The sequence below is a fragment of the Sus scrofa genome, chromosome 12, assembly GCF_054392235.1.
Source record: "Sus scrofa isolate SSC_HxYL_T2T_F1_AM1 chromosome 12, Sscrofa_HxYL_maternal_Yorkshire_Landrace_v2.0, whole genome shotgun sequence".
NCBI classification, from domain to species: Eukaryota; Metazoa; Chordata; class Mammalia; order Artiodactyla; family Suidae; genus Sus; species Sus scrofa.
In genome coordinates, this window is record NC_139394.1 from 37460353 (window position 1) to 37483612 (window position 23260).

Genomic DNA, 23260 nt, shown 5'->3' on the forward strand with positions numbered 1-23260 from the left:
GCAGAAGGAATTCAGTGAGAGACAAAGTGATCGGCAAGAAATAGATTTATTAGGATAGGACGCTTGTGAAAGATGCAAGCAGGCAGGTAAGGAAGCTCTAGCCCCAGATCTGGTGGGCTACAGTTTTATCCTGAAGTGGGGGTTGGAAAAGACTGCCTCGTCCGCTGTTTTGAGCAGTAGCTCCTCCTTAGCATCTGGTCAGGTATGCATTTCAAATCAGCAGAAGGGCAGTCCTCAAACTGCTGCCCTTGGCCTGAATCTGAATGCAGGCTTCATCCCATCCCCTACCCAATGACCAGAGGCAATTCTCGCACCTCCTTTAGTTGAGCAAGCCTGCTTTGTGCTGATGGCTTTCTTGAGCAATTATTAACTTAACCTTGATCTCCCAAAGTCCCCCAGGTTTCCCTCTGTGGTCCCTTATTGGGACTTCTGCAACTACCTGTGCCGACTCCATCCCTATCATTCTGATGCTGGATTCACTAAGAGAAATAAGAGAGGGGAACCTCTGCTTCTCTTCATGTAGATAAAGGACAGGAGACACCACGGAAAGCAGGCTTAACACTGATGTTTATTAGAGCAGAAAAGAAGAGAGAGAGAAAAGCAAGGGCCAAAACCCCTGCAGCCCCAAGTGGCATGCTTCAGGCCTCCAAGATAACACCTCTCCTTTCCAGAGGTCCCAGCCCCAGGAAATATTCCCCTCTGCCCACCCTTTCAAATCAGGAGGAGGGCCATTGCAGGGGAGGGGGGGCAGGGGTCTAGGGTTTAAGCTATTGGTTTTAATGAGTTGTGCAGGTTAGTAAAATGAAGTAGCGTAAATATTTGCCATCAATCCCCAAGGCAACCTTTGCTATGCCCACAATTCACAAGGTCTGAAGACATCCATTCCACAGCCGAAAAATAAATGAAAAAAGGAGCCTCATCCAGTTTCAACAGTATCCAGGCTGTTGTTTTACCAAAACGTTCTTTGCTGGAAAAGAACCAGAAAATAATGTTAACGTGATGATGATGCTGATAAAGAAGAAGGAAGGGGGAAGGGGGGAGATGAGGAGGGGAGGAGAGGGAAGGGAGATGGGGGAGGGGAGACGGGGAGAGGAGGGCGGGGGAGGGAAGAGGAAACTGCTAGCAAGCTGTCCTTTCCCCGAGCACTACCTAGCACGTGCCAGGGCAGCATTATTTTCCATGCCGTGACTTTGTCTTTAATGTTCTTAACAGCCTCAGGCAGGAGGAACTCTTCTTATATTTTACCGATGAGGAAAGTGAGAGAGAAGTTAGGAATTTTTTCAGAAGTGGACTCGCCATCGGAATGCTACCTGACTCCAAATTCCAAGTCCACGCTCGTGCCTCCAGCCACTACTTTCTTGGCTTCATCGTAAATGGATGTTGCCTGGATGGAGGCCTCCCCAGACATCTCCGTTTGGCAGGAGCAGCCTCACCACCACCATCACCACTTCCACAGCCACCAGAGGTGGCGGAGGCTGCTGCCCTGAGTCTCCCTTAACCCAGAAACCTCTCCTCTCACCCAGCCTGTCCCATGGAGCTTAGTGCCTCTGTTCACGGAACCATTCACTCTGTGGAGTCATCATTATCCCAATTTACAAATGCAGAACTAGAGACTCAGAGAGGTTAAGTGACTTGTCTGAGGTCACAGAGCATGAACACAGAGAGCTGAACCCAAGCCTTCCCTATTCTAGAGGCTGAGCTCTTAAGTACTCCACAGTTTTGTGTTCCAGAAGAAGCCACACCGGGGCTTCTGGTGCTGAAGGACAAAGGTCCCTGGTGTCAAGAGCTGGGGGCAGGCGGGATGGGGTGGAGGGGAGATGTGGGGGGAGGGGAGCCCAGGACACCAGCTGTGACCTAGAATGGGGCTCCGGAACAGGATGTCAGCCTCCACCCCCACCCCCAACCAGCCCTCAGAAGCAGAACTTCTGTTCCACTCCTCTCAAATTTTTTTTCCTTTTTTTTTTTTTTTGGCCAGGGTGTGCAGCAGCTTCATGTGGGATCCCAGTTCCAGACCAGGGATTGAACTCAGGCCCCAGCAGTGAAAGCACTGAGCCCTACCACTAGACCACCAGGGAACTCCCTCCTCTAGCTCTTGGCTAATTCCCCTCAAGAGGACCGAGTGCCCCCCCCTACACACACACACACACACACACACACACACACACACACACACACACACACACGACCCAGCAGTACAGTCCACAGAAAAGCATGCAGGATTTGGAGTTGGCAAAAGACAAACATACCAACCACTGCCTGGCATGAGTTAGTAGCTTTTTTTTTTTTTTGTCTTTTTTTTTTGCCATTTCTAGGGCTGCTCCCATGGCATATGGAGGTTCCCAGGCTAGGGGTTGAATCGGAGCTGTAGCCGCCGGGGTACGCCAGAGCCACAGCAATGCAGGACCCAAGCCGTGTCTGTGAGCTACACCACAGCTCACGGCAATGCCGGATCCATAACCCACTGAGCAAGGCCAGGGGTCGAACCCGCAACCTCATGGTTCCTAGTCAGATTCGTTAACCATTGAGCCACGACGGGAACTCCAGTGAGTTAGTAGCTTAATCACGCTCTGTGAGGTCTCCTAGAAAACAGGGTTAGAACTCATGCCCGGCAATGACACAGGGGTGTTAAGAGAACCAGATGAGGGGTTTTATGAGATGGCACCCTGAAAATTATGAAGAGTAGTCCTCTAAAGGGAGTGTTCTCTGTCCATTCACAGCAGTACAAAATAACAAGGGTACAAGATTTCTCTGAACCACAGATGGTCAACTACCTACCCAGTTATACCCTCCTGCTGAATCCACACAAATTACGGAGGAGAAATAAAACTCACTGGCTTTAACCTCTGAAGGGATCTTGCTGTGTTATCTAGCAGAATTTGGAAAGGGGGCAAGAAGATGGATACAGACGGAATGCGGGATGCAGCAAACAGCCTCAGGCAGGAACGAAGGTGCAGAGGTGGGGGGTGCAGGCTGGGAACATGGAGCCCAGCAGTTCAGGGGGACCAAAAGGGCCAAGCCAGGGGAAGAGGTAAGACAGGGAGGACTGGGCAGACTCCCAGCCTGCAAGGCTGTGGGGAGACAGTAACGTTGCTGATGCTGGTGACAATGGTGCTGGTTGTGATGGATGTCACTGATCAAGCCCATGGAGGCTGACTGCCCCCTGGGGAGACCCAAGCCTCAACAAGCCACATTTCCCCAGAGTTGTATTTAAGAGGGAGCCTTTCTGGGTGACAAATAGAGTCACATCCCTCCCCTACTTGGGACCTCTTGGTGACTCGTAGGAGTCAGGCTCCCGTGTGTGTCCCCAGTGGTCCTCTGGACCTGCCCCCCCACCTTGAACTCACCACTGCCCAATCCCTAACCAGCTAACCCACTGGTTCCCCTAATGCTGTGTTCTCGAAGGCCTCATAGCCATGTCCGCGCTGTCCACCTCTCCCTCCCCAAAACAGAAGGTCTGGGAGAAGGAACATACCAGAGGCTGGTTCTGAGCTGCTTACACAGGATGGACCACATTCCTGTCGCAGTGGGGCTTGCAGTGAGGGTTCAGCCAGTGCTCCAGGAACTGCTCCTCAGCACGGTGCTCCAGGAGGAGCAGGTGGTGCATGTACTCCTGTCAAAACCAACCAGCATTGAAGAGAGATTTTTAGGCACAGTGACGCCAAGCTGCCAATGAGTGGGGTCTGGCTGTGGTTCTGAGGCCGGGAGCAGCCAGGGAGAAGAAACCTCCACGCCCTTGCTTCTCTGCAGGGAAAATCAGTCAGACAGACCCATTTGTGGGCAAAATAAAGAAATGAGACAACCTTAAGTGTGTATCCATGGGAACTCATAGACTCTACTGATGGAGAGTTACAGGAAGTTTGGCAAACAATGGGTTGCCTACAATCCAGAAATTTCACTCCTTGTTCAAACCCTAGAGCAGTGGTTCTCAAACTTCATCAGGCATAAGAATCACCTGAGGGCTTGTTAAAACCTAGATTGCTGGGACCCCATCCTCAGAGTTCCTGATTCAGTAAGTCTGGGATCAGGCTCCTGGTGAATTTCTAACAAGTTCCCAGCTCATGCTGATGCTTCTAGTAGCTTTGAGAACAAGAGCAGCCCTTATATCAGAAGATGTGTATAAGAACATTCACAGCAGCAATAAATGTGTAGGAGCAAAACACTGGAAACATGTCAAATATCCACTGACAGGAACATGGATAAATAAATTATGGTTGGGTCACATGGTGGAATATTATACAGCAATGAACATAAAATTAATTACAGCTCATACAACAACATAGATGAGTCTTAGAAATAGCATGATAAGTGAAAAGAGCAAGTCCAAGAAGATGACATTTATAGTTTAACAGCATGTCTATAAAGCTCAAAACATGCATAACTAAATATATCATTTATGGTGGGACATATTTGTGATAAAATCATCTTTTTTTTTAAGGTGAGTGATAACTATAAGCTGGAGTTGTTATGCTATTATCAAACAGAATAAACTTTAAAGCCCCTAAAATGTTACTAGGGATAAAGGGGCATTTTGTAGAAAACTGCCTGGTAGTTTCTTAAGATGCTAAACAGAGTGTCAGCATATGACCCAACAACTATATAGACGAGAAAAATGAAAGCATATGTCCACACAAAAACGTGGACACAGGTGCGCACAACAGCATTATTCCTCATAGCCAAAAAGTCAAAACAGGAATTCCCTGGTGGCCCAGTGATTAAGGATCCGGCATTGTCACTGTTGTGGTACAGGTTCGATGCCTGGCCCGGGAACTTCCAAATGTGGGCACAGCCCCACAAAATAATTAATTAATTCAAGGAGGGAAGTGTTACTTCCCTTGTCTTAATCAGTCACAAAAGTCTCTTCTTTCCCCCCATACCTTGTCTCTCCATCCCCTGGTACAAGCAGAGAAGTGGCCGTGGGCACTGCCCAGACTACTAGCAGTAGCCGGGTGCACATCTGGTCATGGCCCCACATGGTGAGGGGAGCATCTTTCCCTGGAGGGACCACCCTTGCTCTGCTCTTGGATTTTACATTCTTCTCTCTGCCCGGAACACCCCTCTCCCCTCTCTTTTTTCCTATCTCACTCCTGACTTTTCAGCCCTCATCTTCGGTGTTTCTTCCTCCAGGTAGCCTTCTTGGATTCACGTGACCCCAGAGCTCCCTGGACTTCCACCGACACAGCACTGGTTACTCTGTTTAGCAGTGACCTCTCACTGACAGTAGGGACTTAACTGGCCCACATCAGATTTGGTGGAGGTGCCATGTGTGTTGATTCACATGTTGGCACATGAACTTGGTATGTCCCTCCAAAGATATAGAAGTGATTTTTAATTTGGAAGATGTATGTTGTGAATATTGCCCTGAAATACATTTGGGTGCTGAAATTATGGGATGTGAACCATTGCAAAATGTGCATGAAACAGTCCATATAAACAACCCAAAGCTACAGGCCATTAATCAGTGAAGTATCATTTCACCTTGGAAGAGAGTAGTCATATTGAGTAATATCTCTATAGATATTACTAAAAATCCTAAATCATGAAAACCCTCCTATGGTACCAGTAAAGCTTTAATAGAAGGTCAGTTGAGAACGTTGAGTTTTAAAGTTTCAAGAAGGAGTTCCTGTTGTGGCTCAGTGGTTAACAAGGAACAGTTAATTAACTGTCCATGAGGAAGCGGGTTCGATCCCTGGCCTCGCTCAGTGGGTTAAGGATCTGTGGTGTAGGTTGCAGACGTGGCTCAGATCTGGCATTGCTGTGGCTGTGGCTGTGGCACAGGCTGGCAGTTACATCTCCAACTCTACCCCTAGCTTGAGAACCTCCATATGCCACGGGTGCGGCCCTCAAGAGACAAAAAAGACAAAAATAAATAAAGTTTTAAGAAAATCCTCTAGGAAGTACACACCTATTCTAAACATAACTTTTTAAAAAATTTTAATAACTGTGCAAAGGAATGAATTGTGAGGTGTCCAACTTTCCTGAAATGGTTTTTCCCTTCCCCCAGGGACTCAGGCAGATTGAAATTATTTGATTATCATCATTTTCATTTAACTCATCAAAATGCACCCTGTGTCCTGGGCAGGGAGTCTCCGGGGCAACCAGGGAGGGGGCGGATGGTGGGAGGGCTCCCTGTGGGAAGCAACGAGCATTCCCCAGCAGCTTGATGGACACATTTGTGTGTTTGAGGCTGGCTCCTGCCCTGCCTTGCCCTGTTGGGAGAATCTTGAGCCAGAAGAATAGAAATTGGAAGGAACAGGAAGACTATGCAGAGTCTTGTAAATAAGGAACAAAGCTCATAGCTTTACTGAATCAACTGTTCCATGTCAGCGGCTCAAGGACGGAAATACATTGCGGTCTCGTCTGCATGTTTGCCAGGCAATGTGGTGGAGAGGTTAGGAGGTTCGGGTCTGGATCTGGATCAGGGTCTGGTTCAAATCCAGACCCTACCAATGTTATTGCTTTACCTCTCCAGCCTCAGTTTGTCCATCTGCAACATCGGGATGACACTGGCACGTCTTTTCCTCGGTTGCCAGGATTATACGATATGAAGCACACAAAGCCTTGTGCCAAATCCACAGTGTCCATTTTCCCCTCTAAACCCACCCTCTCCCCTCCTTCACCTGGCCCTCTACAGTGAGAGGCTGACCTAGGTAGGTGAACTGCAACCACAGACCCTTTTGTCCTGAGGCTTCCAGTGAGGTTTGATGTCAGCGGCACCAGCAGGGGAGAAGAGGCAGGAAAAAAGAGGCTGCAGCTTGCATTCCCCTGGTACCTCCCCGAGGAGGTTGGCTGTCTCCCTCCTGGAAGATTCAGCTCCCAGAGGGCTGCCCTTCCAGTTGCAGGTTCCAGAAACCACACTCTCCTCTTCCACCCTCATGCCTCCGGGCTCTCAGCTCTGCATCCTTTATCGTCTCTTGCGGTTCACCTTCATCCTGGCACGTCTTTGTGAAAAGTCTCTTTAGGAAGCGCTCTTCAATTAATTTGGGTTGCAATTAGATACGGAGGATCTGAGCATGCCTGGAGGTTGTGGATGGGGTATCTCTCCCAGGAACTGGTCCAGAGGAAACGTTCAATAAATACTTGCTGAATGAGGGAGTAAAGCTACGGTCCTGGAAGCGTGGTCTGTGCTTCCCTCAGGGGTCCGAGATGTCAGGACTATTTTTCAAACGTATATGAAGACATTCACCTACTCGGTGTGTGCAATGGTGGGTAAAACTGATGCCTGGACATCAGTCAAGGCAGCGTCACCTAACGACCCTAGTGGCCCTGATAGCCTTCCTCACACTTGCAGTTAAAATAGATGAATAAAAATAAAATACTCTTTCAATGCCAGTTTCACTAAAGCACACCCTGGTGAAGCCAAAGTGACTGATGGGAAGCATCGCAGACAGCATTTCTGCTGCACAATGAAGTACAACGATTTTCTCCAGGAAAAGCACCTGGGCTTTTGACTGTTGATGACAAGGGACGAACGAGGTATGTGTGTTTTATGTGCATGTTTGGCAGATGTCTTCTCAAAATGCCTGAAGTTGGAGTTCCCGTCGTGGCGCAGTGGTTAACGAATCCGACTAGGAACGATGAGGTTTCGGGTTCGATCCCTGGCCTTGCTCAGTGGGTTAAGGATCCTGTGTTGCCGTGAGCTGTGGTGTAGGTTGCAGACACGGCTTGGATCCCGCGTTGCTGTGGCTCTGGTGTAGGCCAGTGGCCTTGTAGACCCCTAGCCTTGGAAACCTCCACATGCTGTGGGAACGGCCCTAGAAAAGACAAAAAAAAAAATGCCTGAAGTGAGCCTGTCACTTCAACAAGACAACTGACAGCACCTGTTACTAAATAATAAATTCAGGGAATTCTCATTGTGGCTCAGCGAGTTACGAACTTGCCATAGTGTCTGGGAGGATGTGGGTTCAATCCCTGGCCTCGCTCTCTGGGTTAAGGATCCAGCATTGCTGCAAGCTGCAGCATAATTCGAAGATTCGGCTCAGATCTGGTGTTGCCATAGCTCTGATGGAAACCACAGCTCCTATTCAACCCCTAGCCTGAGAACTTCCATATGCTGTGGGTTCAGCCATAAAAAGGAAAAAAAAAAAGTTTCAGGCTTGTAATGGGAAATTAGAACTCTGGAAAACTTTATATTTGCAACCACGAACCTAACAGCTTCCCAATACTTAAAAGACTATCCCGATGAGATCAGTGGTGATAGAAAAAAATGTCACAACTGATATACAGCATGTATATACTTGTTATAATTACATGCTCATTTGCATCCTTATTCAACTGGCTTTTGATGAGAGTGACGAAGGCGTACCTAGTGTGGGGCTTAGTGCTTTGGCACGTGGTAGGGACTCAATAAAACTCACAGAAGAAACATACAAATGAGTGAATGAATAAATGACATGACTGTTCTCTCTCCATCATCTTGCTAAATTCTCCTTGGGAGGTTCCTGGGCATCTGTGTCGATCAGCTCATTACAATGGCCCCAGCCAACTGTACATAAAAAGCATCAAAGAGGAATATATATTTCACACTCCTAAATAAGGGCTGAAATCATTGTTGAAGAAAAACAACCAAAACAGACACACACAGAGAAAGAGAACGAAACAAGCCCTGGTTTCCATGACATTTCACTATTTATTTAAAATGTTAGGGAAATGAATACGCCACAAAGGCCTAAAAGCGATCATTAGTCAAAGATGAAAAGCCAAACTGCAAATCTGCTGAAAACCACAAATTCAACAATTGCGTTGGCTGAGTTAGAAATGACCCAGCATTAATGATAATCTCAAATATTCCTGGATCAAGAAAGAAGGAGAATATGGAAAAATAAGTTTTCATTTTTTTTCATTCCTCTCTTCACGGGGGGGGGGAAAATTAAAGCAAAACAAAAGCCAGTATCTGTGTTCCATGTCTGATGCCAAGTGTAGTGATTTCAATAAATAAATTCTCAGTAATTAGAGCAAAAATTGGAAGGGGTCCTTTATGACAGCCCTGGAGAGGTGTGATGATGAAATGAAATACCCACTGGAAACTGATCTAAGCTGAGAATCATAAAGTGGACAGTTAATCTATCAAGGTGGGATCTTTTTCCAAGAAGGAAAAAATCCTTCCCGTGACATTTGCATGGAATTCAAGATCCATCAACATGCGGATGAATTATTTGGGGTGAGCTAGAACGCTACTACTGGGAGCCACCAGAAGGCTTAGCCCTCAAGGAAGGCAGATCAAAGACGTGTCGCGTTTATACCTCAGTCACTCTGAACTGGTCTTTGAAACCACAGGGAACAAAAGGGCAACGGAATTATTACATACATTTGTCAAGGAGCTGAATATGCAAGCGTATTTTACAAAGACTGCTCACAATAAGCTCATATGATTTATACTTGCCCAACAAGAACATTCCCTCAAGGAACACAGGCTTACAAATACAGTCACGAAAGACATAATTTTAGCTCGGATGTCATCTTTTTTAGAGAATTTCCATGGTTCACCCCAGCAGTTGGCCACCATTTCTTTCCTAAAATTTGGGATGACTAAGAAATTTAACGAATTTAAGGGAAGCAAAGAAGAGTTCTTTGAAATAACCTCCAGATTCTATGGTTGAGTTATGTCCTACAAAATTTCTCCCCTGGAGAGAAGAAAAGAAAGGGATGGAAATAAGTATACAGAGTATTTAGTAAATGGCAAGCACTGTCTTCGTGCTGGGGACCCAGAAGTGAAACAAATCTATCTGCTCAAGCGGTTTAGAGCAGTCTAGAAGAAGAGACTGATGTGTTTTGTTTTTTTTTAAGTCAGAAATAGCAAATTTGTGGGAGTTCCCATGGTGGTTCTGCAGAAATGAATCTGAATCTGACTAGGATCCATGAGGACGCAGGTTCGATCCCCGGTCTCACTCAGTGGGTGAAGGATCTGGCATTGCCAAGAGCTGTGGTCTAGGTCGCAGACTCAGCTCAGATCTGGCATTGTTGTGGCTATGGTGTAGGCTGGCAGCTGCAATTCCGATTTGACCCCTAGCCTGGGAATTTGCATATGCCACAGGCGTGGCCCTAAAAAGCAAAAAAAAAAGGGGGGCGGCAAAAGCAGGTGCTATGAGAGAAGGCTTTCAAACACACCATCATTCCAGACAATCTGCTTCTCCTCTTAGGTTTCTAGTGACAATGAATGGCACTCAAGTGTCCACACAGACACCCACAAGTAATTTTTGATCCCTCCTCCTCTCTCACTGTATCCATTCCTCCAGCCTGAGAACTACCATCCAATTTAAGCATCCATAATCATGCTTACCTTAAAACTTCTTTTAGAACATTTTCTTGGGGGATAAGAATATAAATTATGTTTTTTAAAAACTTTAAGAAAGCAATATGATGACATATACTAAAAGCTTGGAAAGTATGCATCTCTGGGGATCCAGGAATTTATCTTCTGGGAATATATCCTGAGCAAATAATTCAAGCTATTAAAAATACCTTAAGAACAAAAATGTTTTGCATGTTGTTCATAATTTTAAAAGTAGTAGAAATGGAGTTCCCGCTGTGGTGCAATGGGATCCACAACATCTTGGGAGATCTGGGATGCAGGTTCGAATCCTGGCCCAGCACAGTGGGTTAAGGATCTGGCGTTGCTGCAGCTGTGCTGTAGCTGGCAACTGCCGCTCAGTTCTGATCCCTGGCCTGGGAACTTCATATGCCACAGGGCAGCCAGAAAAGAAAATAAATAAATAAATTTTAAAATTAAAAAAGCAAAAATAGTAGAAATGATCTAACAAAAGAAGATAATTCACTATGGGTATGATTATAGTTTATAATAATACAAGGAATTGTGTGTGTTATACTATTAAGAGCAAAACTAGGGTACAAAATTGTAGGGTGTGATTATACTTTTTTAAAAAAACACAAAAAGACTGAAAAGAACACATCTCAAAAAATGGCAATGCTGTATTTGGGGAGAGGGAATAGGATTACATCTGATTTTCTTTTCCTCTTTTGACTTGTTCTTGGTTTCCAGTTATTTGTAATAAATATACATGTTTAAAATTTTATGTGTAATTACACAAGTAGCATATGAACGTAGTGTTGCAGTTTAAAATTTAAACATCAAGTGTTAAATGCCCTAGGTCATCAGCAATCTTAGCCTCCTTAATAAGATGACACAGTTAACAGTCAACTGAGCATATTTTTAGAACTTTCTCTAGAAATTTACATGTAGATAGATGTACCTATATAAACATATGGTATTGTAAGTGAGTACCAGGAGGAAGCAGGACCAACTTGGAGGAGACAGAGAAAGTGACACTGAGACTGAAGAGGAGGTTACCAGGTAGAAATAATGGAGAACAGCACTACAGGTACAGGTACTCACGTGTGAAAAGCTACTGAGACCAAGGAGAAGAGGCATATTTGAAAAACAATGAGAAGCTCCAGGTGGCTGGAACTGAAAAGTCCTTGAAGGAGTGGCAGGAAATGGCACTCGGTGGTGGCTTGGGACTGGTCTGTCTCTCAGACCAAGACACTTAGTCTTTATCCTATAAGCAGTGAGACGCCAAAGAGGGTTTTGTTTTGTTTTATATATATGTGTGTGTGTGTGTGTTTCTTGCCTTTGTCTTTTCAGGGCCGCACCCATGGCACATGGAGGTTCCCAGGCTAGGTGTCTAATCGGAGCTGTAGCTGCCGGCCTACGCCAGAGCCACAGCAATGCGGGATCCGAGCTGCATCTGCAACCTACACCACAGCTCATGGCAACGCCGGATCCTTAACCCACTGAGTGAGGCCAGGGATCAAACCCACAACCTCATGGTTCCTAGTTGGATTCATTTCCACTGCACCACAATGGGAACTCCTTGTTATATTTTAAAAAGTGTTTATTCAGCGGCTGCTTTGTAGAAAGAAAAAGAAGAGGAAGAAGAAGAGGAGGAGGAGGAAGAAGAAGGAGAGCCATTGTCTTCACTGACAGGTGCTGCACTGAGTGCTTTGCATGCCTTTTCTCACAATACGCCTTTGAAGTAGGTTTGATTATCACAGCCCACGCTATAGGTGAGAAAACCGAGACTTACATGTAGAGTTTAAGCAACTTGGCCAGGATGTGATAGCCAGTGGTGAGCTGGGATTCAGATTTGGCACTCTGCTGTCCCTCTCCTAACCCTTCTCTTGTGTTGTCCTTGGTGAAAAGTATATAGAATATATTTATACACATAGATAAAAAATTGGGTATACTGGACTGAGTAGTATCCCCCCAAATTTCATGTCTACGTGGCTCCTGGGAATATGAACTTCTTTGGAAACAAGGTCAAACGGGATGATGCTAGGCCTTAAATCCAAAGACCAGCATCCCTAGAAAAAAGGAATTTGGACACAGGGATACACAGGGAAGAAGACCATGTGAAAATAGGCAGCTACAAGCCAAGAAATGCCAAAGATTTCCAGCAACCGCCAAAAGCTAGGAGAAAAGCATGGAACAGATTCTCTGTCTAAGCTTCCAGAAGGAACCAACCTTGCCAACTCCTGTTCCAAACCTCTAATCTCCCAAACTGTTGTCCATGGTGAAAAGTATATAGAATATATTTATATGTATAGATAATATAGTCTCCCAAACTGTGAGAAAATAAATTTCTGTTGTTTCAAGCAATCTAGCTTGTGGTACTTTGTTATGGCAGCCTCAAGACACTAATACACTAAGTAACAGCAAAAAGTATGAAAGTTGAAATATAAATTTTCCCCAAATCTTATCACAGAGAAAATATTGCCATTGTTTGGCAACATGTCACCATGTACATAACCAGACAGAAGAGTAGATGGGTGAGTTTTCTCTTAAAAGTTTATTTCCTTCCACTTTGAAAGCTGTGCACACAAAGTCTGATAATATCAAGTGTTGGCAAGAGTACAGCAAACCAGGTATTCTTACACACAGCTCTGGTGGATGTTGGTAAGTCAGTTTGGCAATTTGGCAGTACCCATTTCAACAGGAAGTACATAGACCCTCTGACTCAGAAATGTCATTTCTTATCACTGAACCCTACAAAACATACATGCGTGCAAGGATCTTCATCATTGGAAATACCTAAAATGTCCACTTTTCCAGGAAGGGCTAAATAAATACGGCATAGCATGTCTCAGTGCATGTGGGCTGCTATAACAAAAGTACCACACACGGCTCTTACAAACAATAAAAATTGACTTCTTACAGCTCTGGAGGCAGAAGTCCAAGATCAAGGTGCCAGCATGGGCGGGTAAGGGCCCTCCTTCAGGTCGCAGACCTCTTGCTGTATCCTCACACAGCAGATGGGCCAGGGAGCTTGCTGGGGCCTTTTTTATAAGGGCAGTAATCCGATTTACAATCTGTGAGGGCAGAGCCCTCAGGACTAAGTACCTCCCAAACACCCCATCTCCTGATACCATCACTGGGGAGTTAAGATTTCAACATATGAATGTGGGGCGTGGGGGTGGACACAAATACCCAGACTATAGCCTAATACATTCCTCCTAGGCCTCCACCGAAGATAAGCTGGAACAAGGTGTTCCCTTTGTAGCTCAGCGTAAATGAATCTGACTAGTATCCACGGGGACGCAGGTTCCATCCCCGGCCTCACTCAGTGGGTTAAGGACCCGGTGTTGCCATGAGCTATAGTGTAGGTGGCAGGATCCTCCATTGCTGTGGCTATGGTGTAGGCCAGCAGCTGCAGCTCCGATTGGACCCCTAGCCTGGGAGCCTCCATATGTCACAGGTTCGGCCGTAAAAATGCAATTAATTATTAATTAATTAATTAAATGAGCTGGAACAAGATGTATTATTGAGTGAAAAAAAAGCAAGTGGCAGAATAAACTCAACCCTGCTCTCCATACAGCCCGAACTGCATCATGAAGGACATGGAAGCCTGACACATTCAAGGCACAGTAAGGAGGCCATTGTGGCCGGGGCGGGCCGGGTTGGGAGTTGGGGGGGGCGTTGCCATAAAATAACTGTGCCAGCTATTTCCTGCCCCAGGGAATCTCAGGGTGGGGGTCTCACTGCCTCCCCACCTGCCCTCTCTCTCTCTGATCCCTCATCACATCCCTCACCTCTGGGTTTTTCATCCTCTTCCTCTCCGGCTTCCCTGCCCCCTGCACTCAGAACCCCTTGTGCTTTTTCCCCAGCACCCAGTCCCCTCTTGCTCTCTCCCCACCCTCACTGGGACCTTACCTTCCTCCATCAAGGGTGCCAGCACTCCCACTCTTCTGGGGTGGAGGCCAGCCCTCCCCACAAGGCAGGCACGCCAGTGGTCTTTTCAAGGTATGGTTCTGTCCTTCCTGCCACCCCAGAAAGGAAGGGTTGCCGCATCAGCAAGATACAGGCTGTCAAAACAGTCCAGCCCCCTGGATGTGTGGACTCGGCTTGTCTGAACCTGTTTCCAAAACACCTAGCATCCCGCAGATGTCTGCCCATGTTTAAGCCGAGGGTCAAGATGATAAACATGGCTTCACAAGATGCTCCTGAGAAGAGAGATGCCTGCAAATTTTCACATTTGCTTTCATTTTGAATTCCTGATACCTCCCCAAGCACCATCCGTTTACTCTCATCAACGTTCTCTCCCCTCCCTGAAAGTGGCAGAGGGGAGAAGCAAAATGAAATGACCCACTCAGTCATCTCGAGGTAATTCTGAGTTAGTGGAGACCACATGAGTCTCAAGGCTCAGCTCCCAAGGGCACACGCATCCCCAGAGATCGCTACCTCTGCTCATCCATCTCAGCGCCTCTGTCTCCAGGCTACCACGGCAAGGAGATGCAAAAATATGTCCAAAATTGTAGTTTCCCAATGCTGGGAAGTGAAGGCCAGCATTCACACACCCCAGCTCTGATCACAGCATTGGCCCACTGCAAATCCCCTGGTGGCTTCCACAGAGCACAGAATGACAGTCTACTCCGCTGTGACTGCCAGGCTTTCCAACCTGGCCCCCAGATACTCAAGTCAAGGTCAAAAGGGAGGAAACTGAAACCCACGGCTTCTGAAAAAATTATCCCACAAAACACACAGGCACACACAGAATCACACACACACCCATACACAAACACACACACACCCCGTCATACATATATAGTCATATACATACCCATCCACAAATGCACACACACACAAGCTCATACACCTACACACACTCGCATACACGTATAGTTATATACACACCCTGCACAAATGCACACACATACACAAACACACACCCTCATACACAAATACCCTCACACATGTACAGTCATGCACACACCCATACACAAATGCACATACACACACAATCACCCATGTACAGTCATAAACGCACCCATACACAAACACAAGTGCACACGCACACATACACACACAGACACACACAATATCTGCCATCCTGAAAACACAGATGATCTAAACAGATGATTTGCACAAAGAAAGAAGGAGGGTAGAAGGTGGGGGGCAAAGGTACAGAGCAAGTAGGTGTGGTCCCCATGGCCAGAGGTCCCACCTTGTGGCCTCCTGGTGACCTGCTGACAGGGGTGGGGTCACTGCGTCCAACACTCACATTCAACAGTGATGCAGGGGATGGTTATGGTGTCAGCTGCTCAGTTAAGAAGGGTGAATCAGCTCTTTTTATCTAACAGGTGGTTGGTTGCTCTCAGTCAATCACTTATAAGGAAAAGTCAACAATGAGACACAAGGCGTTCCGTCATGGCACAATGCAAACGAATCTGACTAGGAACCATGAGGTTGCTGGTTCAATCCCTGGCCTCGCTCAGTGCATTAAGGATCCGGCGTTGCCGTGAGCTGTAGTGTAGATTGCAGACGTGGCTGAGATCTGGTGTTGCTGTGGCTGTGGTGTAGGCTGGCAGCTGTAGCTCTGATTAGACCCCCTAGCCTGGGAACATCCACAGGCCGTGAGTATGGCCCTCAAAAGACAAAAAAAAATAAAATAAAAACAACAACAACAAAAAAAAACAATGAGACACAAGGTGGGATCAGGTCAGGCACCCAGGGCAGGAGGCTGGGCACAGCAGCAGCAGAGGGGGAGGGGTTGCAGAGACCCCTCCATGAACCCCTCCAGGTTCTCCAAATAGCCCCCCACCCCCTTGCCAAGCCCCCATCCCCCTGCCAGGCTCCTTTCCCAATAGCAGGTTGGCGCCAAGAATATGGTCACCCTGAAGCTCTCTCCAGACCCTAGAACATGAGACTGAAGACAAACTTTCTAGCCGGACTCTGGGCCAAACCCCGCATTTTACGGAGAAAACTGGGCTCCAGGAAAAGGAGAGGACTCATTCTCTGTCCAAAGTCCAAGGCCACAACCAGTCTGCACAGACTATGCCCTGGAATCACACTGGGGGGAGCTCTCTGCCCACCTCGCTCATCCCTGTGTTGCCTGTGAACGCCTCATCCTTCAAGCCTCAGCTCCATGGCACCGACTCCAGGAAGCCTTCCCAGCCTCCTGCCTCCTTCCTGTTGGAGCTCAAGGCCCTTTTTCAGACTGCATGTTCCCGACAACCTGGTTAGAGAATTGGAATCAGGCAGCAAGGCTCTGGCTCGTCGTCTCCATGCAGTAGACTTGAGCATCTCAAATGAAAGAAGCCTGTCTAGCCTACGTCCTCAGTACTCAGCGATGTAAAGTGTAATTAAGTGCCCATCTTGGTCAGCAGGGAGAGCTCTCTGTTCACACTGCCTGCCCCTCTCAGTATCGCTCTCTGATCTGTATCTAAACAACTACCCCGTTTCCTTTCCAGACCACTCAGTTCAATACTCAACTGCTTTTTTTTTTTTTTTGTCTTTTTGCCTTTTCTAGGGCCACTCCCGAGGCACATGGAGGTTCCCAGGCTAGGGGTTGAATCAGAGCTGTAACCACTGGCCTATACCACAGCCACAGCAATGCCAGACCCTTAACCCACAGAGCAGGGTGTCGAACCCATGTCCTCATGGATGCTAGTCAGACCACTAGCATCCCTCATGGGCCAGGGATCGAACCTGTGTCCTCATGGATGCTAGTCAGATTTGTTTCCGCTGAGCCACCATGGGAACTCCAGGAGTGTGTTTCTTAACCTTGGCCATATGCTGGAAGGTTAAAAATCGGATGCCTGGGTCCCCTTCCCAGAGGGGTGGCCTGAGGTGTGGCCAAAGTGTTGGGTGGGGATTGGAGGGCAACCCCCTGCCCCACCCAGGTGACATTGATATGCAGGTGAAGCTGAGAACCATGAGGGCCAGGCCTTCTGGGAGAGACCTGCCCCATGTGACAGCCACTCCAGGTCCAGTTGGGAACGTATTTAGAAAGCAGTTGAGTGTTGGGAGTTCCCGTCATGGCTCAGTGGTTAATGAATCCGACTAGGAACCATGAGGTTGTGGGTTCGATGGATCCCTGGCCTTGCTCAGTGGGTTAAGGATCCAGTGTTGCCATGAGCTGTGGTGTAAAGAACCAGCGGTGATCAAGCCTATATAAGATGATCCAAATCAATGAAACCCCATAAGCCAGATATTCAGGAAAAGAGCAAAGCTGGAGGCAAGCCCGAGGGTTGTCACGGATGAACGCAGGTGATGACCAGGAGCCGGGAAGAAGGAAATGGTCAGAGAAGGAGCTTCCAAAAGTTCTGGGCAGGGAAGGATACCAAGAGGTGTTTGGGGACAGAGTTTAGCACGGTGGGTAGCTGGCCTGGGAGGAGGAAGGGAGCCAGAGCTGTAACCTCCACACCCACCTGCGGCCAGCTGCCTAAAACGCCTCCTTATCCACCCCTGCCAAGGTTGCTGCTCCCCAATCAGAGCTGGGGATCGGGGGGAGCGGGGCACAGGGCCAGATGCTGGCCGAGAAAACACTCGGCCCACCCTGGAGTTGATTATATCCTGTCTCCTGAGCACCTGGAGGGGGCTGCTGCTTCGGAGACCTTGAACCAGCCTCCACCCCCCGACCAGGGCCCCGAGGAAGAGCCTCTGGAATTGGCCTCCAGATGTCACCCCCAAAGCATAAGCAGCCAGTTGGAGCCCCCCCTGGGACCGTTGGGCTCAGCATCCTGTTCCTGGCTGGCTCCCTCACCCTCCACCCAGCCCCCTCCCAACCCTGGTGTTCTGTGCTCTCAACCCCACACGAGTGGTTCCCCAATATCGCCTCTCCTTCCTTCTCAGCCTCTCAGGATCCTCTGCCTCTGGCCACCTCTGAGCACCAGCTCAGACTTCAATCCTCTTCTAAATGGTTCTCAAACCATCTGTTTATTTTATTTTATTTTATTTTATTTATTCATTTATTTTTGTCTTTTTGCCTTTTCTAGGCTGCTCCCCAGGCCTGGGGTCTAATCAGAGCTGTAGCCAACAGCCTACACCAGAGCCACAGCAACGCGGGATCCCCGCCACGTCTGTGACCTACACCTCAGCTCACGGCAACACCGGATCCTTAACCCCTGAGCAAGGCCAGGGATCGAACCTGCAACCTCATGGTTCCTAGTCAGATTCATCAACCACTGAGCCACAACGGGAACTCCCCAAACCATCTGTTTAAAGCCCACATCTGCACGCCCCCATCTGAAGCATCCTTTGACTGTTCTCCACTGAACACAAGATGAAATCCTATGTACCCTCCTGCCCTGGCACCTGCCCACCTCGCAGCCCCTTACCACCCTGCGCTGGGAGATGCAAGCCACCTCTGATTTCTCCTACCAGAGAGAACAACACCTTAACAGCCCGAATCCCTGGCTTCATTTCTAAGCCGCTCTGTGAAATAGCCATTTGCTGGCTCCTCTGTGTCTGCCACCACCTCTGAGCAGAAACCCAGGGGACCATCTGCAGCCTCAGTCCCCTGCCCCCCTCCCTGGTACTTCATGCTCAAGTACTGCTTGCTGAGTAGTATTGGGCGTGCCTTGCCATGAATTATTTTATTCTCAGAAAGTGGTTGTTCTATGTTATTATTTATAGTAATATAATTAATAATATTAGTTACCCCCTTTTTATAGTTGAGCATTCTGAAGCCCAGCAATGTAAGGAAACTTTCCCAAAGTCACGCAGTTTAAAAGTGGGAAGATGCAAACCCAGACGGTCTGACCCAGAGTCCGTACCCTTCCCCACTGTGCCACACGGCATCATAACGAGAGCCTGTTACATGAACGAATCAGACTATCCACGTGATTCTGCAGGGAGCAAAGGTCAGCACTGTGGCAGGTCCTCTGGGCCTCGATGCAGAGACGCAGGGAGCAGAGGGTCAGCGTGGAGCCTGGCTGAGGCAGGCACAGGGTGGGTGGGAGACCAGCCTGGGCACAGACACGGCTTCGCACACATGCTGACTTTCCCCAGGGGGCCCTGCTCCTTACCTTCCGCTGTGTGGGGTAAAAGTACCAGGAATGTTAGCACTTCGGTCAGGGGAGGGGGCGACAAGCCAGGGCCCTGGAGGCCAGCGTGGCAGGGTCTGACACAAGTCACAAAATGAAGGCAGGGGTGGGGGTCCGGGTTCAGAAAGACCAGGTGGACACTATGAACCCAAGGGGCAAGATGAGGCCCAGGGCCAAGGTCAGAGGCAAGAGGCGAGGGCAGAAGCCCACCAGCAGCAGAGACAGAGATTCTGCCACCCAGACAGAGCAGCACCGACCGGGGATGCTGGTCCAGCTCGCCCGATGCCCAAGGGAAAAAGGAGAAAGCCTCAGGGCATGTCTCCCTAGCACCACATTCAGGGGTAACACCCAGCAGCCCACTGGGGTGCCTGGACTCCCAATGTCATCCCCATAGTTCCCACTTGAAGGACTGAGAACAGTCAGGGAGAGAGCTGGCACCTCGGGAGGAGGAAAGGCATGAGTCGGAAGGTGGAATCACCCTGCACCTGAGACGCTATGGCATGTCCACCGCGCTGGGCTGGGACCAGCACCCCATCTGGTTTCCTAATGAACGAGCTTTCAAACGTCTCCCCTCCTTCCAACAGCCAGAGCCCAGAGCCCAGAACTCACCCGCATGGGCTCATCACGGAACCCGGGTTTGCTTGGCCTGTCCTGGCGCCGGGATCTCAGGAGCTGTTTGGCCTGCTTTTCCATCAGAATCGGGGAGGCCCCTGGAAAAGTCAGGAGGGGACCTTAGGGACGCCGGGGCACACACATCCCTGCTCCGTCTCACGGGCCAAGGCAAAGCATTTGCAAGTTCAATTTGGGTCAACACACAAAGGTTCTTTCACGGGGACCTGTCCCAAAGGAGGTGGCATTCCAGAGGTCTCAGGGAAGAATGTTTAATTGTTTCTGATATTCTCAGAGTCAAAGCTGCACAGCTGCAATTTATTTACCTACTTCGATGGCCTTTCCTTTAAAAGGGGGTGCTCATTTCTGGACACCTTCTTTAGGCTGAAATACTTCTGAGGCCATCAGCCAAACTGTTATTTTTTTAAAAAGCAAATGTATAGGCATTTGGGATTAACATATACACATTACTATATATAAAATAGACAACCAACAAGGGCCCATGGTATAGCACAGGGAACTCTACTCAATATTCTGTAATAACCTATACGAGAAAAGCATCTGAAAAGAATGAATATATGTATTTTCGTATATATGCATACATACACATACATATATATCCATATCTTATATTTATATAACTGAGTCACTTGGCCGTACATCTGAAACGAAGACAACCTTGTAAGAAAGCTCTACGCCTCAGAGTTCCCATCGTGGCGCAGTGGTTAACGAGTCCGACTAAGAACCAGGGTTCGATCCCCGGCCTTGCTCAGTGGGTTAAGGATCCGGCGTTGCCGTGAGCTGTGGTGTAGGTCACAGATGCGGCTCGGATCCTGTGTTGCTGTGGCTCTGGCGTAGGCCAGCAGCTACAGCTCCGATTATACCCCTAGCCTGGGAACCTCCATATGCTGTGGGAGTGTCCCAAGAAATAGCAAAAAGACAAGAAAAAAAAAGAAAAAAGAAAAAAGAAAGCTCTACGCCAATAAAATAAAAAATAAAATAAAAATTTTAAAAGCAAATGTGTTCCATGTATTTGAATGCTTAAACCTGGAAAAACTTCTGGCAATGGAACATTTCATTCTTTGTGATCTGGTGCTGCATTTACACATGTTGAGATATGGAACAGACCCATAAATAAAGTTGTGTAATCCTCTATAGAAACCAAAAACAAAAGTATGTGTTAATTTAATAAATATGTTTCTTAAAACATGCTTTCTTCAGGTCTCTGGTCCGTGTGTTCCTTGTCTCTTAGGGTTAACTTTGGTGAGATTTTTTTTAAATTCCCAACACAGTAAATCAAGTTAAAGTTGTTATTAGGAGATGCCCTGTGACAACAAGACTCTATCAACCTTGAGAATCACACGTGATCCTAAAAGTATAGTATCAGAGAAGACAGTTTCATAAAAGTGTGCTGTTTAGATAACCACCCACAAACTCTGGCAGATACTGTTATCATAAAAATCTATCAAATGTTGATGATTTCAAACTCTGAAAGACCGTATGTTTAAAGATTTATCAGCCTTTTTGAGAATTAGTGTTTCAGACTTGTTTAAAAAAAAAAAAAAATGTATCCTTAACGACAGTAATCTGGGAGCCTGCTCTTAGAAGAGAGAAAAAAGCAGCATCGGAGTTATTATGCATGGCGTATTATTTGAAATTTTCAAAAAATACTTCTAAAAGCTAAAATAGACGTATTCCAGTTGATTTAGGGAGGTTGAAGCTCACCTGAGAAGACAATCAGTAAAGCCAGAGACAGCGCAAGGACCAGTAACCTCTTCATCCCGCCGTGGTCCCTCTTTCCGCCTGTTGCAGAATGAATCCCGCGCTACAAGCCAGCCTCCTTAAGGGAACCCACATCCGGCCTGAAGGCTGTTTCTGCTTTGACTCACAGCTCTCAGGGCATGAGGCTAAACGCATCTGATGCTGAGTTTTCAGTATGATCACGAAAATATTTTCCTCTGAATTCTTATAAATTTTCATCCTGAGGAAGGAAATTAACCCTCGGTCATATGCCAGAGCTTGAATTGGAGAAGCAACACAGGACAATCATTTCACCGAAATAAATGTATCCAAATATCATGGACTATTTTGTGTTTATCTGCAGCTTCAATTTAGGCTCCTACTGTTTCGCTGAGAATTTACGGTATTTTTCAAAAGCCCACTCAACGATCGAATCTGACCTTCCCAATAATTTTGGAGAGAAGCAGGGGAATTACCAAGGGGACTAATGAGGGGGGAAGTGTTTTTTTCAGGTGACCTTGGAGCCAGACAGACCAGGGTTCACATCTTTCTACATGTAACCTTCGGGCAAGCACTTACCCTTTCTGAATGTGAGTTTCCTCACCTGTACAAAGGAAATAACTGTACCTACCCTGTGAGGTGTGATTGAGGTTGAGGACTAAGGTATGAACAGCACTGCTCGGCGTTATCCACCTTCCTTTTACAAATAAGAAAGCCAAGTTCAGAGAGGTGAAAGGACCTCCAAGTTCACACATTATGTAAACGTCGAGGCAGATTCTTCCTGCTTTAAAGCCTGGCACTCTTTCCTTTATGCTCCCAAAGGAGTCTTGTGCAATCTGCCATCAGGAAGCCTCTAAGCTGCCTTCCTCCCCACGTAAGTTTATTTGTATAAAGAAAATAAAATCTCGGAGAGGGGAATGTCGTGGCTCAGTGGTTAACGAATCCGACTAGGAACCATGAGGTGGAGGGTTCGATCCCTGGCCTTGTTCAGTGGGTTAAGGATCTGGCTTTGCTATGAGCTGTGGTGTAGGTTGCAGATGAGGCTCGGATCTGGCGTTGCTGTGGCATAGGCTGGCGACTACAGCTCTGATTAGACCCCTGGCCAGGGAACCTCCATATACTGTGGGAGCAGCCCTAGAAAAGGCAAGACAAAAAAAAAAAAAGAAAGAAAGAAAGAAAATCTCAATCAGCTGCAGTCTTTCTAAATTCAAATCACCAATATATGTTACATAAATCATTAAATATATTATGAAATAGGTGTGGAAGATAGGTGGCATTTATTGAGATAAAGTTCTCAATTCAGGAGTTCCCGTCGTGGCGCAGTGGTTAACAAATCCGACTAGGAACCATGAGGTTGTGGGTTCAATCCCTGCCCTTGCTCAGTGGGTTAACGATCCGGCGTTGCCGTGAGCTGTGGTGTAGGTCACAGATTCGGCTCGGATCCCGAGTTGCTGTGGCTCTGGTGTAGGCTGGCAGCTACAGCTCCGATTCGACCCCTAGCCTGGGAACCTCCATATGCCACGGGACCGGCCCAAGAAATGGCAAAAAAAAAAAAAAAAAAAAAAAAAAAAATTCTCAATTCAGAGAGCTGACCTGATGGTTCCGTAGTGACTTTGTCAGCTCGAAAGAAAAC

The 23260-nt window shown here is 47.4% G+C and overlaps 1 protein-coding gene across 1 annotated transcript; it reads right to left on the bottom strand.

Moving 5' to 3' along the window:
• Nucleotides 1-235: 235 nt before the first annotated feature.
• C12H17orf67 (chromosome 12 C17orf67 homolog) lies at nucleotides 236-21868 on the bottom strand. The gene is made up of 4 exons (XM_021066322.2): nucleotides 21613-21868; nucleotides 19888-19988; nucleotides 3473-3610; nucleotides 236-967 (listed from the first exon to the last, which is right to left on the bottom strand). Exons 1-3 carry the CDS (start codon nucleotides 21665-21667, stop codon nucleotides 3494-3496), a joined length of 273 nt encoding a protein of 90 aa, XP_020921981.1. The 5' UTR covers nucleotides 21668-21868; the 3' UTR covers nucleotides 236-967; nucleotides 3473-3493.
• Nucleotides 21869-23260: the final 1392 nt, after the last annotated feature.